This window comes from Heterocephalus glaber, unplaced genomic scaffold (assembly GCF_053883595.1).
Source record: "Heterocephalus glaber isolate CG9 unplaced genomic scaffold, H.glaber_assembly_v1.0 deba00001788, whole genome shotgun sequence".
Taxonomy (NCBI): domain Eukaryota; kingdom Metazoa; phylum Chordata; class Mammalia; order Rodentia; family Bathyergidae; genus Heterocephalus; species Heterocephalus glaber.
In genome coordinates, this window is record NW_028258471.1 from 1,654,865 (window position 1) to 1,672,968 (window position 18,104).

At 36.8% G+C, this 18,104-nt stretch overlaps 1 protein-coding gene across 3 annotated transcripts in view; it reads right to left on the reverse strand.

The window, feature by feature from the left end:
* Positions 1 to 18,019, reverse strand: part of Tnpo1 (transportin 1) — an 83,046-nt gene extending 65,027 nt beyond the window's left edge. For all 3 annotated transcript variants that reach the window (XR_015448024.1, XM_004872862.4, XM_087203152.1), the window contains exon 1: positions 17,865 to 18,019. Coding sequence is in view for 2 of the 3 variants with exons in the window: in XM_004872862.4 (XP_004872919.1) it covers positions 17,865 to 17,879 (15 nt within the window). In the remaining variant the exon portion in view is untranslated. The remainder of the gene's footprint in view (positions 1 to 17,864) is intronic.
* Positions 18,020 to 18,104: the final 85 nt, after the last annotated feature.

Genomic DNA, 18,104 nt, shown 5'->3' on the forward strand with positions numbered 1-18,104 from the left:
GATAACCATTAACAGATCATTTTAGTAATAAGTATATTGTTTCATTGCAGTTATACTGCTTCTAAAGTTTTGAATGAGAGGGCCTAGAAATTTCTCATTCATATACAAAACTATCCTTAATTAAGTATAATGTATGGGTTCAATATTTTACAATTTCAGTTGAAAACAGATAAAGAAACAGCACTCTATTCACCAGTAATGGTGAATTAGAAAAGAGTCAGAAGTGGTTTACACAGTAAAATAGAAAGATAAAAAAAATTAAGTGATTAGTAGGCCTATCAGTATTAGTTTTATCTTACCTTTTATTTGTTTATGTTGAAATCTCACACATAAACAAGGGCACATATCAGATTGCAGTTACAGACAGCAGGAAAAGAACTTATGAAAAGAAATTAATTTTAATTCCTTGGTTAAATTACTGTCTGCACTACTTGTTGCTGGTAAGCATAGGTCCCACAGTCATACATACACACAGGGGTTCAATTTCAGTTCTCTAATTTGTATATTTTAGTAAATTTTTTGGAGCCACAGTTTAGTTATCTGTGAAATGGGGCTGAGATTAACTAAGAATATAAAGCACCACATAGTAGGTACTTAATATTCGTTCCTTCCACACTACTCTCCCCACTGAAGTTGTCATTAAAACTCAGATTTACTGGGCCTGGGATTTAGCTCAGTGGTGCTGCCACCTGCTTTGCAAGCACAACGTCCTAAATTCAATCCCTGGTACCAAAAAATACAAAAAACAAAACAAAACAAGAAAACCTCTTAAGATTTACTGAGAATAGCTCATACCATCAGATCACAATTAAGATGGAAGACTGCTTACATTATTATTGCACAAAGAACATGTAACAAAACGGGCCTCATATCGTATTGTTTAAATGAGATGACACTATGGTTTAAATGTGTGTATCCTTACAAAATCACGTTGAAATTAATTTCCAGGGCAATAGTATTAGGAGGTGGGGCCTTTAGGAGGTGATTAGTATTAGTTTAGGAGGCAGAGCTCTTGAATGGGATTAGTGCCCTTATAAAAACAGCTTGAGGGAACCTGTTTGGCCTTCTACTTCCCTTCTGCCAAGTAAGGAAACTGTTCATCCCTTCTACATAAGGATATGACAAGAAGACAACATTTATTTATTTATTTATTTATTTTATTTATTTATTTTTATTTATTTATTTTTGTAGTGCTGAGGCTTGAACCCAGGGCCTCAGGCATGATAGGCAAACTCTCTACCACTGAGCTACACCTCCAATCCAAGAAAGAACCATTTATAAAGCAGAGCATGACCTTTCATCAGACACCAAATCCTCTGGTTCCTTGATGTTGGATTTCCCAGCCTCCAAAACTGTGAGAAGTAAACTACTATCTATAAATTATCCAGTCTAAGGTATTTTGCTATAGCAGCAAGAACAGACTAAGAGAGATGATACTCTAAAGAAAAGAGAAAAATCAAAAGAGAAATTCTGGGAAGAGGAACAAAGAAGTGGAAATCAAGTAGTGAGTGTTAAATCAGATACAAGTTTAATGAGTGCAAAACTTGTAGAGAGGAAAAACTACTAGTTGATTGTGGGCAGTCCTCACCGTATGAAAAGAGATGTAAAAAAGGCCACAAGAAAATTCTATAAATGCAGTCCAAATATGGAAAAAAATTTTTGCAAGAAATAATATCACATAACAAGTGGTACCACATAACTAAAAGTTTAATACAAAAACAACAGCATATATTCTGTGAGCATTCACATGTTTTTCTTTTACAGTGACAAAGACACAATGAGACTCAACTAAATTAGTAAGGCATAAAAGTTAATAAATATAAGAATGAAATGTGAGATAAGGAAATATGAGATTATACTAGACAAAAAAAACTATGCTAATCTACATAGTAATAAAGTATATGGTTTATTAAGCATACACCCTTAAAACCAATTTTGGGTTAAAAACTTTGTAGAGTTTTACAAGTAGAGACAATAGCAGTCTGAATATCATGTTCAAATCACCATCCTTCCCCCTCATCTCATGAAATTGGAATATACCAATGTAAACTTTACCCATAATTAGAGAATGGGAATCATAGCATGTTACCATCAGAATGAAAAAAGCACTACACAACGTCTAGCTATTCCTTTACTTTAAAATTCCAAAATTAAGACCTAAAAATCAACATTATAAATTAAGAAAAATAATTTAATTTCTATTTTTTTAAAACACAGAACATCCAGTTCTATATTATAAGGCTTTTTTCCCCCTCGTTTTTTAATAGTATTTTTCTGATAGATTTTTCTGATAGATACCTACTAGTAAACTCAAGGGCCTTTCCTAAAGTGAATTATGTAGCTTATACTGCATATCGCAGAAAAGGGCCTAGTGCCAAAAACTTAAACTTTGTGACCACATTTCCTAAACACAATTAATTAAATGAGAATTGGCCACTTTGATCCTCCTTATGATGAATTCTGGCACAAAAAGATAAGCCAAATCAATTTGATTTCCTTTCTTAGAAATATAACAGGAAGTACTAAGATAGCTTACCATTCACCAGGTCTGAAAGCAAAAGCTAAGGGTCCATGATGTGGTAGGTAAGTGGAAATCATTAAATTTCATATGCAAGACAAAACTGTGTGAAAGCAGAGATTCTAAGCTGAGAGAAGAATGAACCAGCCTAGAAAGAAGCTAAGAAGTGTTTGACAAGATTATATCTTCTGCCAGAGTGGGAGTTACTGCTCCTGGGAACTCCCTGGCTTCCTGATGGCTCTCTGATTCTAATCCATGAATGACGTAAAATAAACCTCCCCCTTTCTTTTAAACTAATCCGAATGAGTTGCTCTTTCTTGGAAATATAAGGCCTTATTCAGAATGAGAATATTAAATAACTTCAAATATACACCATATGATTATATATACTACATAATTATATAATAACATCATAATACATAATAACATCATAGAACAAACTATTTCTCTAATGGTTTTAAGTGAAAGATAATGAACTTTTTCAGGAGTTCTCTAGAATTTGTAGGGTTGGTACAGTGAAGGCTGATGACCATCATGGGAATTAATTTCCTTAGCTTGAATACCCATGTAAATTTGGGAGCTGTCGTGGAAGTCTCTGAAAGGTAGAGTATAATGAATATATCCAAATGGGGGGTGAGCAAACTGAGTGGGAAGAATAAAGAAAATCAAGAAGAAAGTCAGCACCCAGTTCAGGTGTGCATTCTACAGACAAAAGAATTCCTTCCTGTCTTCCTTCTATCCCTTCCCTCACCTTTTCCAAATTACACCATTCTAGTTCTGAGAAATGGCAATCACTGACTCTGATATGTAAGGGAAATCTCTTCACAACATTCATTTTATTAACACTTTATGCTAGTGGAAGATGCAAGACAGTGGCAATTTACTCTTACCATGTTGGTTTTCAATTAATATAGTACAGTACTTGCTTCTCAAAACACTTCACATTTCAAAGGACCTCTAACATTTAATGCATTTTCAGAAGGTAGCATTATTTGCAAATATGGTGGATAAATGTATGTTTTATTTAGATAACTGTAAAAGGGAGCTCCTAGTATATTAAAGCAATAGAGTACAAAGTCAGATGTTCCAAAAAGGTAGTAACACATTAATAACTTTCTCTGGAAAACTAATTTAGAAGCACAGATAGTACATGAAAGAAAATTCACAAGAGGAAATACAACATTAAACAAACATGGGAAAATGTTGAACCTCACTAGTAATCAATACATGTAATAAAGAAGCAATGTTTTTAGTCTACTTACCAAAGATAATTTTGTGATAATAATATCCTATGCTGCTGAGGATATGATGAATCAACTTTAACAAATTACAAACAGTAGTAGAAAACTAATACAACCTACTGGAAATTAAATAAGCAGTCTCTAGAGTCATGTATATTCTTATACTCTTTACCCTTCTGATTATACTTTACTGTATCCAAAGAACCCTAAACAAAGAAAAGGGTTAATTTCAAGAATTTTAATCTCTATCAATATTCTAATTCAATATTGATATTCTAATATCAATGATTTATGGGCAAATAACACAAAATTCATCTGATGGCTATGAAAGGCTAACAGTATATTGATATGTTGGCATTATAGTCCTTTATTCTTTCAAAATTTTTCAATGTTGTGGATATAGTTTTTTAATATTATGGATCTATAATCTTTGTAATGAAAATAAATGAATAAAACCTTCCATTAGTGTAATTATTTGAAATCATATATAGTGCAGGGGCAAAAGATCCCAAAGAATGTTACTATTTCAGGGCACAGTGCTTGCTATTCAGAAGCATGACTGAGTCATCAAGAAGTACAATTTAGAAAGTTGTGAAAATGCTTACAGGTTATGTAACTTAAAAGGTTAAGTTTTAGTTATCTAGAAAATTCATGTACAGTTCGTGGAGTTTTTCTTAGATTATGCTACTGAAATGAATAGACCCAATGGTTAAAAATGTTTATTTAAAGAGGGCCCGGGATTTAGCTCAGTGGTTTTGCCGCCTGCTGCACAAGCGCAAGGACCAGAGTTCGACCCCTGGTACCAAAAGAAAAAAAAATGTTCAAAGAAAAAAATGGATTCAACTTCTGCAAACCACAAAAAGTATACCATAAAAGCTGTCTTATAAGCTGTCCTAGTTTCAAAGAAAGGCTGTTCTGAATTATCAGAGATTGAAGTTTTATTTTTTATTTAGGTAATGGGAGTTATTATAAAAGTTAACACTTGCAATTCTGTTCTAATACACTAGGGAAATAATTTTAATTTAATTTTAATAATGTTATAAGAAATTAAGACTTATTTAAATAAGTTGTGAAAAACTAAAGAAACTAACATTACTACAAAATTTAAAACAAGAATGTATGCCAAATTTTATTGCATTTCAAAAGAAATAATATAGTGAACATCTTTCATCAATTTCCTGACTTTTCAAAAACACTAATGCATAATTCTGGAAAGATCATGTAGAAAAAAAATCAATAAATGGCCCAAACAATATGTTTAACCACAAGAATTAAAAAATCTCATAGATGTAAAAGCCATAGCAAATGAAAATGAATTTACGTCTAAAAAGAAACCCTATAATTCTTACAGTAGTTTTTGAGATGTCTATAGTAAGTTCAACATTATTTTTCTCAGTCATCAAAACTATAAGTATTTTAAGAAAAATTACATACTAATGCATTATAAGAAAATTTAAATCTAAACTCTTAAGTTTAATAAATGGGCACATCTACAAATAATTTAAATTTGTCACTTGGCATATACTGAATTGAGAAAGGTTAGTGCTCTAGCACTTTTCACCTTGCTAATTAACAATTTGTGTTCTGTACTACTTTAAGAAAATAATTCATACATCATTTACATAATTTAAAATTAAGACCTTTAGAAAACAGGGAATGAAAACCATTTAAGATTTTTAAAATGAAGTTAGAATCATTAATGGAGTCTTAACATTTTTCTGCCTAAAGAAGCTAATGTAATAGATAAAAAGAGATGGGGCCAGGGATTTAGCTCAGTGGTTCCACTGCCTGCCTGGCAAACACAAGGTCCTGAGTTCGATCTCCATGGAAAATATATGCTTATACTTGACTTAAAATTAATGGCATGGTTCTGTGCATCTATTCAGTCTCCTAGGAGATACTATTCATAGCTACATACTTACAAGCAGTATATAGGGAATATAATGAACTGCCTCAAAAACACTATTTCTACTAAATTTCTACACTAAATTGATCCTTAAAAATATAAGTTCATTTCTTATAAAATAAACTACTTTAAATCATTTTCCTGGAGTAGGGTTGGGGACTCCTACAGCAAATCTTTGCTTAAGCCATATGAAATGATACTTCATTGAAAAAATAATTTCAGGTAGCAAAAAATCCACATTATTTAGTCAACTCTTTTGTTTTCCCCCCAGTACCAGGGATCAAACTCAGGACCTGGCGCTTGCCAGGCAGGTGCCAGCACCACTGAACTAAATCCCCGCCCCAGTCAACTCTTGATCATACATTTTTTCTGAGTCTCATATCTCATTATATTGCCCGAGCTGGCCCTGAACTTCTAGGTTCAAATATCTCTCTGCTTCAGCCTCCTGAGTAACTGGGACACAAGCACATGCAGCTACATTACATATGTGCAGCTCTGAGTATACATTCATTCTTAGAAGGGTGCTGTTCACCTTCAAGAAGGAACTCCAGATAGGAAATCAATAAGCAAATATTTATTTGGTGAGTGCATATATAGGATTTTGCAGGTCAAAATTATAAATATATAATATTTTAAAAGTCTAGAACCAGAGGCATAAACTAGGAAATTGCTAAGGTTTCTTAAACTCAATAACTCATTATGTAGGTAGGCATTTGATGAAATCAACTCAAAAACATCTGCGATGTTAAGGAGTATTTTCCAGAACCAGAAAAAGATAATTTTACCTTAAATCACAACTTTGCTCTGGCTACTGAGTAATTTAACCTGTATTAGAATGGAGTTTAAATCTGTATATTCTGGTTTATAAATAAAAATTGCTTGCTGTGTACCTGATCAACAAGTACCAACAATGAAACAAAGGCCTCCAGTTTTAGTAGGTAAAGTTAAAACAAAACTAGAATTTTTATTAGAGCATTTTTCATTTTATGCCTTATCCTTATATTTTGCTACCAGCTCTTAGGCGTCTCCATCAAATTCCTACATTAAATATATTAAAGTACTTTACCACTCTCTTGATTTAGAGCTTACTCTCTAGTCTAAGGTAAGATTCCAGAAAAATCCTCACCTTATAATGTCTCCACTATTTCATCTTTTACTTATCTGAGCACAGAGTTGGGCCAACAAAGTTGGTATCTGAGGAGGTGCAGTAGATACTTGAACTTGAAGTCACAGCCCGTTAGGAGCTAACCACAGCCCAATGTAACTTCATGAGGCTTTAGGACAAACCGTCTCCCACTGAAGATCTGTAAGTCTCGGGGCCAGGGATTTAGCTCAGTGGTGCCGCTGCCTGTCTCGCAAGCGCAAGGTCCTGAGTTCAATACCCCCATACCAAAAAAAAAAAAAAAGATCTGTAAGTCTTCTTTGCCATAAAGAACCAACATAATTTGGAAAAAAAAAAAAAAAGAAGAAGAACACATGTTAGGGGTTTGGAGCTACGTAATAAGGAAAATGGCTGAGCAAACCTTTCTAAATCAATTATACCTATAAACCAGCTAATTTTCTAAGCTTCTAGAGGTAAAACATCAGTTAACTGCAAATACTGCAATGAATATAGTCACACTTCATATACAAAAGCAAGTCTTATTTCTTTTTCTTTATACTTGGTACTAAACTTCTCCAAGATCTTCCCATCCTTCAGGGAAATTCATATTCAGTTCAATTGTTCAAGTGTAGTTCTCGGACTACTAAGTTACTTGAGTGAGACCTACATGTGTCACTTAATTCTTTTGGCAAATACATGGGCGCCTGGGGTAAGTCACAGTACTGTGCCCATCTTAAGCAAGGATAATCTTTGGTTGAAAATGTTAACAGAAAACTTTATTATAGCAAGTTTCTACCCAACAGAAGTCCTTACTCATTATCACTTCAAAACTGTGTGACAGAAAACTATATAAAACATTACTGAACAAAACATCCACCTGAACATTCTAATCCCTGTTCTGACGCACCTATGATTTCAATGGTTCATTCATGCTCTTTTCCTAAATTCTCTTTATGTTTCCTAATAAAGTTTTGAGAAGTAGTATTTTTTGAGCTGTTTAAACAAACTTAAAAACAGATCAGAACCCTTCTGACCATGTCCATATATTGGGTTTTTTTTTGGTACTGGGGATCGAACTCGGGACCTTGAGCTTGCGAGGCAGGTGGCAGAAACACTGAGCTAAATCCCCGGCCCGATGTCCATATACTGTTAACTCAACTCTACCACAAAAGAATACAAGTATTTTATTTTACCTTTCTAAATAATCAGTACTAATAATTCTGAAACATCATTTATGCCAAAATCCAAAAATTTTTACATGTAAGTTTAAATACCTTTACTTTTTTTGTTCTTCCTTCTGTCCTAATGTTTATCAGGATTATATATTAAACTGATCTGCCATTATGAAGTATTACACTACAGGTCTAAAAATTTTAAAATTATCCTTCTGATTTGAGGATCATTGTCTCTGAGCTGTATACTTGATTTACCTCTTCATTTAATAAGGAATTTCAGGTTTTTCCATGTATTGTGTGAGAGGCATCATAGTATATATTTAAAACTGCAAATCCTGGAGTCCTTCTGCTTGGCTTTAAATTCTGACTCTTATACTTATCAGTCATGGAAAGAATAACCTATGATCCATAAAGTGAAATAATTAATAGTACCTATATCTCATGGGGTTGTTATGAGGATAAAATGGCAAAGTTCAATCTTAAAAAGAAAAGAAAATCTCTCTCACTGTCTAAAAAGATATGACAACTAAGTGTAACATAAAATCCTGGAATGAAACTGTGTACTGGCAGGGGGGGAAAAAAGCTATAAAGGATGTTGCTGGAACAAATGACAAAACTATAATATGGGCTGTAAAAATTAAATTTCCTGATTTTTGTTAATTTTATGCAGTTTCATAAACATACCTTGGCTTTTAGGATATACACATTAAAGTGTTAAGGGCTAAAAGAGCAAAGATCTATGCAGCCTAATTTGAAATAATCCAAAAAAATTAATGGGGGGGAAAAAATGTAACAAAGTGTTAAAAATTGGTGAATCCAAATAAAATGTGTATGAGATCTGCCTTTAAATTAAAATTTTACAACAATATCTTTAAAACTTCCCTATTTACACCCACTGCTACTCAATTTTTCCACTTCTGCCCCTTCACAGAAACATCCTGAAATTTGTATATAGTCATCATCTCCCCTTTCTTACTCCACTGAGGTAGGGTTCTTTGTTGCCACACCCAGTGATTTTTTTTCCAGGCTTCATCTTAATTTTTCCACAAGGCTGACACAGGTGACCACTCATCACATCTTGGTTTGTAGCACCCACATCTCCCCAATTTTCCTTCTTTCCCACTGGTTGCTCTCTGTTATAGTCTCCTTTGTGGCTGCCCTACCTCTAAATCTTTTCCTATCTAGATAATTACCCAGTCTGTGTGATTAAATAGCAACCTGAATTCTAGACCAGTATCTTACAAGATATATCCACTTATTTGTTAAATGGGCCTCTCATACTTTGCTTCTGATCCCCTTTCTGCATCTCACTCAAATCTGTTCCTCCTCCAGCTGCCTGTTATCACCCAACACCACTAGTTTTCAACCAGTTGCTCAGGCCAAAATACTAACAGGTCATCCTTGATTTCCCTCATATCCCACATCCAAACCATCTACCAATGTTGCCAAAATATGGTTTCAGAATATACTCTGAATCTGACCACTCATGCCCCAGCGTTGGGAAGGTGCAAATGATGTGTTCTCTAAGAACACAATCTGCTACAATATATTTCCCAGCCTCTTTTGTTTCCTTACAGTGCATTCTGAAACAAAGCCCCCCCCACAAAATCTACTTAAACCTACAATTAATCATGCCCATCCCCCTCCAAAACTTTCCAGGGGCTTCTCATCACATTTAAAATACAATATCCTGGGACCCAGTATGTAGCTCAGAGGTGCTGAGCCTGCCTCACAAGCACGAGGTCCTGAGTTTGATCCCCAGTTCCTAAATAAATAAATGAATAAATAAATTAAATAAAATACAACATTCTAGTAGCTTCTGTCTAACCTGGGCTGGACCCTCTCTCCAAACTCATCTCCTAGCAGTCTCTGCCCCTGGTTCACCATGTTTCCATCACACGGTTTCCTTGCAGTTCCCTAATCATGCTAAGCTTGTTGCCACAGGAGTACCTTTATTTTGCATGCTCTTTGCTTAAATGTTCACATTCCTCACTCCTTCCCCTTATTCAGATTGCTCGCTGCCAACTATGACATTTTAGAAAGGCAATGTCCTCTCCATCCTTCTCCACCTCATTACTCTGTTTCCTCTCATTGGTTACATTTCTTAATTATGTATCTGTTTCTCCCTTTTGCTTCATTCTAAAATATCTTTAAATGAAAAATTAGTATGTAACTCCATTTCAATGTTTTAAAAAAAAGCCAATACAGACAAAATTCAAGCTCCCTTCCACTACCTTTCCTCACCCTATCCCCTCCCTGAGGGGTACTCTGGTATTCATTTGGTACGCATCCCATAGGGCTTTGTTCTGTGGATTTAAATATAAAGAAATAGAAAGTACTTTATTTCTGCTTTCTAGCAAAGCATTCAAAATAGGCTTTGCCTTCCCTAGTTATCACAGGTAAGTCTACTGTCTATTTCATCACTAATTACAGTATAGTTCTTTTTTTTTTTGGATGGGGAGTTACTGGAGATTGAATCCAAGACTTCCACACTGAACTACATCTCCAGTCTTTATTTTTCCAGGCTGGGTTCTAACTTGTGATCCTTCTGTCTCAGCCTCCCAGAGTGATGGGATTACAGGTGTGCATCATGGTGACCAGCTATAGTAAAGTTTGTTGATGAATACTTACCCTACTTACAAGTTTGCAGCATTATAAAGAGTTCATTTAACAAATATTTACTGAGTGCTTACTAAATTCTAGGCACATCTGCTGTAGACATAGCAATAAAGAAGTCTCTGTTCTCTTGAAGCTTGCATTCTTAAGGGAAGAAAAAGACAACAAGCAGAATAAAACATATAGTACAAACTTTTTCTAAAAAAGGACCACTAAGTAAATATATTCGATTTTGCAGGCCACAGATTCTTACATATTCTTTGCTTTGTTTTTCAACCCTTTAAAAATGTAAAACCAAGCCAGGACATGGTGGTGCACACCTGTAATCTCAGCATTCAAGAGGCTGAGGCAGGAGGATCACCATGAATTCGAGGCCAGCCTGGACTACAAAGTGAGTTCAAGGCCAGCCTGAACTATATAGTGAGACCTTGTCTCAAAAAACCAAAATAAAACAAGAAAGTAAAACCATCCTTTGTTCATAGGATGTACAAAAATACACCAGGGGCTCACGGAACTCCAGTTTGTTGTTAATCCCTGATTTTGTATGTTAGAAGGTTAGACGATAGTTCACTATGCAAAAAATAAAGGCGAATCCAGGATCAGAGGAATGGGGGCAAGGAATGGACAGGGTATGATATAGTATTACAATAGGGTTTTAAAAAGGTAAGCTCTGAGCAAAGAGTTGGCAGAAGGCCACAGAGCCAAGCAGCTATTTGGGAGAAGCACATTCCAGGCAGTAGGGAATATACAACAAGTCCAGTAAGCAAAGGAAAGTGGTAACAAGAAATGAGGTTAGTGAGATGGGAACAGGGAGTAAGTTGGGCAGATTGTGTAGAGCTTTATAGGCCATGGTAAAGACTAGCCTTTCTCTAGTTAATGATGAGTCTTAATCTAGTCAGGCTCCTAAAATAGAGTTTTTTAACAACAGAAATCCTCCAACCCCTCCATTCTAGAGGCTAGGAAGTTCATGATCAAGGCATGCTGGGAATCTGGTTAGGCTCTACTTTCTGGCTCATAGATCCTTCTAGCTCATTTCTCTTGGGCCTCTTTCATAAAGGGCACTAATCTCATTCATAAGGACTCCATTCAGTGGCCTAATCACTTCCCACTGACCCCACCTCCCAGAAATATGACCTTAGGAGTTAGGATTTCAACATATGAATTTTGGGAGGACACACATTTTCACACCATGGAGGGAGATATGGATCCGGGATGTATCTTGATAATGCAGAAAACAGGTTGTCCTAAAAGAACAGTTTTGGTGAGTGAAAGAAAAAAGTGAAGTCAAGAATAACTCCAGGATTTTGACTTGAGTTACAGAGAATGAAATTTCAATTTACAGAAATGGAGAAGTCTGTGGGCAGAGCAGACACTGGGGAAGGACGTTTAGGAGTTCAGTTTGGGACTTGGTGAGCTTGATGTCTATCACCGGTTTGGTGTTGAACAGCCAACTGTAAGTATGAAACTGAAATTAGGGAGAGTGGTTAAAGATATGAAGCTAGTGAAAAGAAAAGCAAAGGAGAATTACAAAGAGGTAGCACTGAGGTAGAAATAATCAGGAGTGTAGTGTCCTGGAAGGCAGTGTTTCAAGGCTAAAGGAAGCAAAGAGCTGTATCAAATGCTGCTGATAGGTCAAGTATGATGAAAACAATCAATGGCACATGGCACTTAGCAACATGGAGGTGTGTGAAGAACCTGGGAAGCAAAGGGCTGACTGAAGAGGGACTAGTGGAGTATTTACACAAGGCTTGGGAGCTTGTCTCCTCTCCAAATCCCCCTGTGCTGTATTTTATAAATTGTCTAATTAAGGCCCTCCAGTCAAATCTGGCCACCCTTATTTCCTTACTCTCCACAACCACTTAGTACTACAAAGGCAGAATTGCTATCTCCACCAAGTAGAAAATATTATCTCACTGTTTACAGAAAAAATTTATGGACCCTCTACTCTACACTTCTCTGGTCTCTGAACTTCTTAGTGTTCCAAGAAGACAGTAGGTCCTTACCTTTGTTGACATGCTTACTGACAAGGCCCTGCCACTCCTCCATTCTAAGGAATCTATTACTAGCTCTCCTTGGGGCTTGCACACTTTTAATCATAAAACCTGTATCTATACTTTCTGTACTTATTTGCTTACAAATTTCTCTCCACTAGTATATAATCTTGAGGATAGGAGATAATCCTAGCACTTAAAAATGTCATTTTATTCTCACCATTTCTCTGGTTTCCTGTATTCCAACCAAAAGAAACTTACATTTTTAGTTTATTAAATGTTTTTCAAAAATACAATTTCTCATGAAAACAAATGATCAGTGGATTTATTAATATCATTTCTGTAAAATTTGGTGGACACTACCTATTCCTAACAATTTATTTGCATTTATTTAGTATAAGCAATGGAATCTTGCCTTTTCTGACATGAACATTTTCATCTATGGTAGTGATTTATGCACCTAGGATACAGGGGCTGCAATAGTAATTATTTTAATTAATGGCTTCAGAGTCAACTGTAAAATATAAGTCAAATATGTAAAAATTTTTTGCCTCAAATTTTACTTTTTTGCTTTAACATTAATCTTCTATACCTCAGTAATAGTTATATTCTCCTTATCTAGAACTCTTACTTTTTCCTCATTTCTTTGTTGTTTTTGTTGTTGTTGTTGTTGTTGTTGTTTTTGGTACCAGGGATCAAACTCAGGACCTTGTGCTTGCGAGGCAGGCGTGGTGCCACTGAGCTAAATCCCTGGCCCACTTTTTGCTTATTTCTCTATGATGACTTTTATTTACTTTACCAGGAGTTTTAATAAATGTATTTTTCAATTTAATTATTTAATGGGTCTTAAAACTTATCCTAATCAACAAACTTAATCAAATTTGATTTATTTTTTTTTTTCTCCCCTGTATGTATTGAGATCTTTATTACGAAGACTATTGTCACAAATACTTGTTACATTCGTTTTTGGGTTTTTTTTTTGTACTGGGGATCGAACTCGGGTTCTTGCGCTTGCACAGCAGGCAGTGAAACCACTTAGCTAAATCCCTGGCCTGCTACATTCATTTTAAAATCCAACTTTATATATTCACTATCAATTATAGCTTGAGGCAAGGATTTTTTCCTTTCAAAAAATGTGTATGGAAAATTAAGACCTGTCTGGCTTAACTTTGTAATTTATCCATTCATTATTTCCAGCTCAGTTAACTATCTTAATGTGGTCTATGATCTATAGTTACATATATGAGATTCTGGGTATACATATATACACAAAAGTGTACAAGTAGGAGTATGATATAGGTTCACACCCAGGAATAAACACTCAGAACCCCTGGGCAAAGTACCTATCTATTCTTCCTTCTACCAGTAAAACAGAAGTAACTTTCATGTTTAAAACAGGGCTGTGATAGCAAATGAGAATAATGTATATCAAAGTATCAATGTATAATAACTATCTACAAATGCCTAACACATTACAAGGAAAAATATTAATTCATTCTCTTTTATCCTAATCTATAAGGGCAAAAAATACTGTTTCTGCTCCAATTTACTTTTAGACCATTATTAAATTCCCTTAAGCAAAAGCAATTTGGGGCCGGGGATTTAGCTCAGCGGTGCTGCCACCTGCCTTGCAAAATGCAAGGACATGAGTTTGAACCCTGGTACCAAAAAAAAAATAAATTGAGGTTTAGGGTCGGGGATTTAACTCAGTGGTGTGCTGCCTGCCTTGCAAGCACAAGCATAAGATTCCGAGTTCAATTTCCAGTACCCAAAAAAAAAGTAAAAGCAATTTGGCAATATGGATCATGACTTTTAGATGATCACATACTTTGCTCCAACATTTTCACTTTGAGGAATCTATCTTCATGAAATAATCTAAAATGCAGAAATTGTTTTATGTACAAAGATTTCACTGCAGTGTTTCTTATAACTATAAAAAACTAGAAACTCTAATTAGGAGCAATTCATATAAACAGTAAGCCATCATTAAAAAGCTGACAAAACAGTTCAACAGTGTAAGAAAATGCTTATGATGCAGGTGAAAAAAAGCAGAATACAAAATTATTCACATAGTAAAGTTTCAATTGTGTTAACAATCAAAACCCACAAGAAAATACTGGAAGGAAATGCACCAAAGGGCTTATTGTTAGTTATTACAAACCTGATTCTAGTGACTCTTACTAATTAATGGTTTTTTCTATCACAGGTAACAGTTTCCTAAAATAATTAATGATAATGACATTAATGAAAATAGCAGTAATTATTAATGGAGCACTCACTACATGCCAGGCCCAGTTCTAAGAGATTACTGTATTAACTCATCTAATCCTTGTAATATTGAGATTAAAAAAAAAATTGAGGCATTGTAAAATTAAGTCCCTTACCCACAGTCATTACAGAGGGTGCCGAAATTTGAATCTAAGTAGAGTCTGGCAGTAGCACTCTTGTGCCTGACTTCTATACTACACTGAAAAGTTTTGCTTTGCTTGAAAATTTTAACCATTAAAAAGGCATATATCAATCCTAACCTTGTGGTCTTCAGTCATCTACTTTCTTTCAGTACTGAGTTCAAAACTGAGTGCTTTTTAGAATAAGATGTGGCCACCATTCCTGTATTCCATTTCTATATACTCCAGAAAACTGCAAGACAAATCTGTATGCTTACTTCCTGTTTTAGTATCTCATTTGATGATTAAGACTCTTGAACACTCACATTCTTATTTTATCAACTGACTTAACTTCAAAGAACCCTACCTAGCTTGGAAGTCTTGGAGCAACACAATCATATTTGGCTTGTAGAACCTCCTCAGCGCTAACTCCCACCTACCTAATTACAAATCAGTTAGCACTTCCAAAATAACTTGTCTTCCCTTGTAAAGCTCATCCCTCTACAACTCAGGAGACCCCTTATCTGCCAGCACTAACCAAATATCTATCATGGCACTGGCTGAATAGGACCAAGAAAGATCTTTAATACAGTATCTGGACAATTTCACTCTCCCTAATCCTTCCTTTTCGAATATGGCATTGTTCTCCAATGTTTTTTAACACCTTGTTAATCACATCGACTCTGCTTTCTTACCCTTCTGCTAGTAAACCAAACTGTTTTGGAAGAAACAATATCATTCTGGCACCAATATGTACTTAAATATCAACTGCAGGAAGAAATAGTCATAATTTTTACCATATGGCCAATAACTCCCATTTACTGTTGTGCTCCTCTTGTCAGTTTATACAGTGTTTGATAAATTTATTTCATTTCAGATCACTTAGTTTGGCTTCCTTTATACAGATTTCTTAAATGTTTGCAGAACTGAATATGATAAATAAATGAAATTCTTCTAAACAGCTTGTTTGCATTTCAATACTGTCATTGACAGCTTTCAGAAAACTCAGTTCATAGGAGGGCTTTAATGTTATATAAGAAATGCCTGTAGGGCTGGGATTTAGCTCAGTGGCTCCTTGCCTGTCTGGAAAACACAAGGTCCTGAGTTCGAGCCCTGGTACCAAAAAAAAGGCCTGGAATCCCAGCACTTAGGAGGCTGAGGCAGGAGGATCCACTTGAGTTCGAGGCCAGTCCTGGGCTACATGGTGAGTTCGAGCCCAGCATGAACTACATAGTGAGTTTGAGGCCAGTATAAACTACATAGTGAGACTGTCTCAAGAAAACCCCCAAAACAAAAACATACAAGAAAAACCACAGTCATGAAAGCAATGAATACAATTAACAAGTGTTGGTGATATTAACATTTACAACCAGAATAGTGTACCATATTTTTACCAAAATATTACTCCACTCACATTATAAAGTGGTAAAAGGCTTTTGGAATGGAAGTATAAGTTTAGAAAAATAATTGCATAGATATTTTAGTGAGAGGGATTTAATAATTCCTGTCCAGGTTGAAAATGCAACCACAGCAAAGCTAATCCAAGGTAGAGGGACCTTTTAAGAAAAAAAAAATGAAGTACCAATATAGCACTTCAATAGGCTTATGTTAAATCACATCAAGTAAAAGACACTCTGCCAAACTACTATTTATTTATACACTGACATGCCAAGTAGTTTTTTTAAAAATGTATACCTTCACACTAGTGTTTCCCATTTGCAGTTCTAAGTTTTCAACTTGGTGTTCTTTAGGAACAACGAGGGTTCAGGGGAGGGAGAAGGGGAGGACAAATGTAGAAAACAATCTTCCTGTTTCACTAAAAACAATTCCTTACCACTGTAATACGAAAGTTTTGACATAACATGTCTTTAAATGTCTTTGACATAACACTTTAAATCCAGCATGAATTTTTGTTATCCTAAAAAATGGGCACATCTGGACAGCCACTTTACAATCCTCTATTTCCAAATGTCTCCTACACCAAACATCTTGCATTTTGAAAGTATCTTTTCTTGGAGGGAGGGGTAATAGGTGTTCATTCTTCAAATCATCACCTTTTCAAAGAAGGGCTTTTATTAAGCTTCTTAACACAACTGTCAAAACCAATTTGTGGAAGGCTCCAAATTCAAGTTTCTACATTTATATCTGCTGACTCACCAGAACGACAGTGATTAAGACAATAGATTTATACTGTATAAGAAATCCCTTGCAAAACTCAGTTGATTTTTATAATCAGTGAACAACACGCAATCATTTTTAAAGAAAAAAAGCCATCCCCAAGTCAGTTTGTGGTGGCGGGTCTGCTCCTCGGCAGCTGTGTCCCCAGTTGCGCGCGTGCGTAGGAGTGGAGGCAGAAATGCAAAAACCACAAGACCACGGGAAACTCATACTTACAAACACTGAAATTGTGCAAACATGCCGTGACGCCAAGAGGCCCCAAAGGGAAAGAACCGCCAGGAGAAAGAGATCAGGGGGATGAGTGCTGAAGAAAAGGTGTGTGCGCGGAGCCAGGACGCCCGGCCCTGGGGTCCGCGGCGGGACAAAGGCGGGCGTCCGTCCGGCGGTCAGAGCGACTGAAGCAGCCGCCTCGACGCAGCCCACGGCCGCACCCAAGGGCCCTCAGACGCCGTGGCTTCCTAGGCCCGGGCAGAGCTCCCCGAGCAGCAAACCCTTCCCCTTCCCCGCCCCTAACAGAGTCCAGACACCGACCTCGGACGCCAGTGGAGCCGCTCGCACGCAGCGCGCCCGGGCCCGCAGCTGTTGAGCTCAGAACCGCGCCGCGCCCGCCGCCGTCTCCAAACGGCCGGGCGGGCACCCGGAGAGCGGACGGCCCGGCGCTCCCCCTCGGGGCGCATCAGGCACCTCTGGAACTCCTCGCCTCCGCTCCCTCCCCTCCGGTCGGGGGCCGCGCACCCCCACGCCACCTACCCGATCCCACACCATCCCAGACGCCTCCGGTGCTCAGGCCTTCTGCCGAAGCGGCGCTGCCTCCCTTTCGGGGCCTGAAATGGCTGCGGAACAAAGAGAATCTGGGCTCGGGCTAGCGCCAGTCCGATTGGCCGGGGGGCGGGGCCCGCCACGGGTACGTTCAGCGGCGGTCGCCATGGCAACGCGGCGGGGCTGGGAAATCCGCAGCCTGGGCTTGGGAGCCAGCGGGTTTGGAGCCAG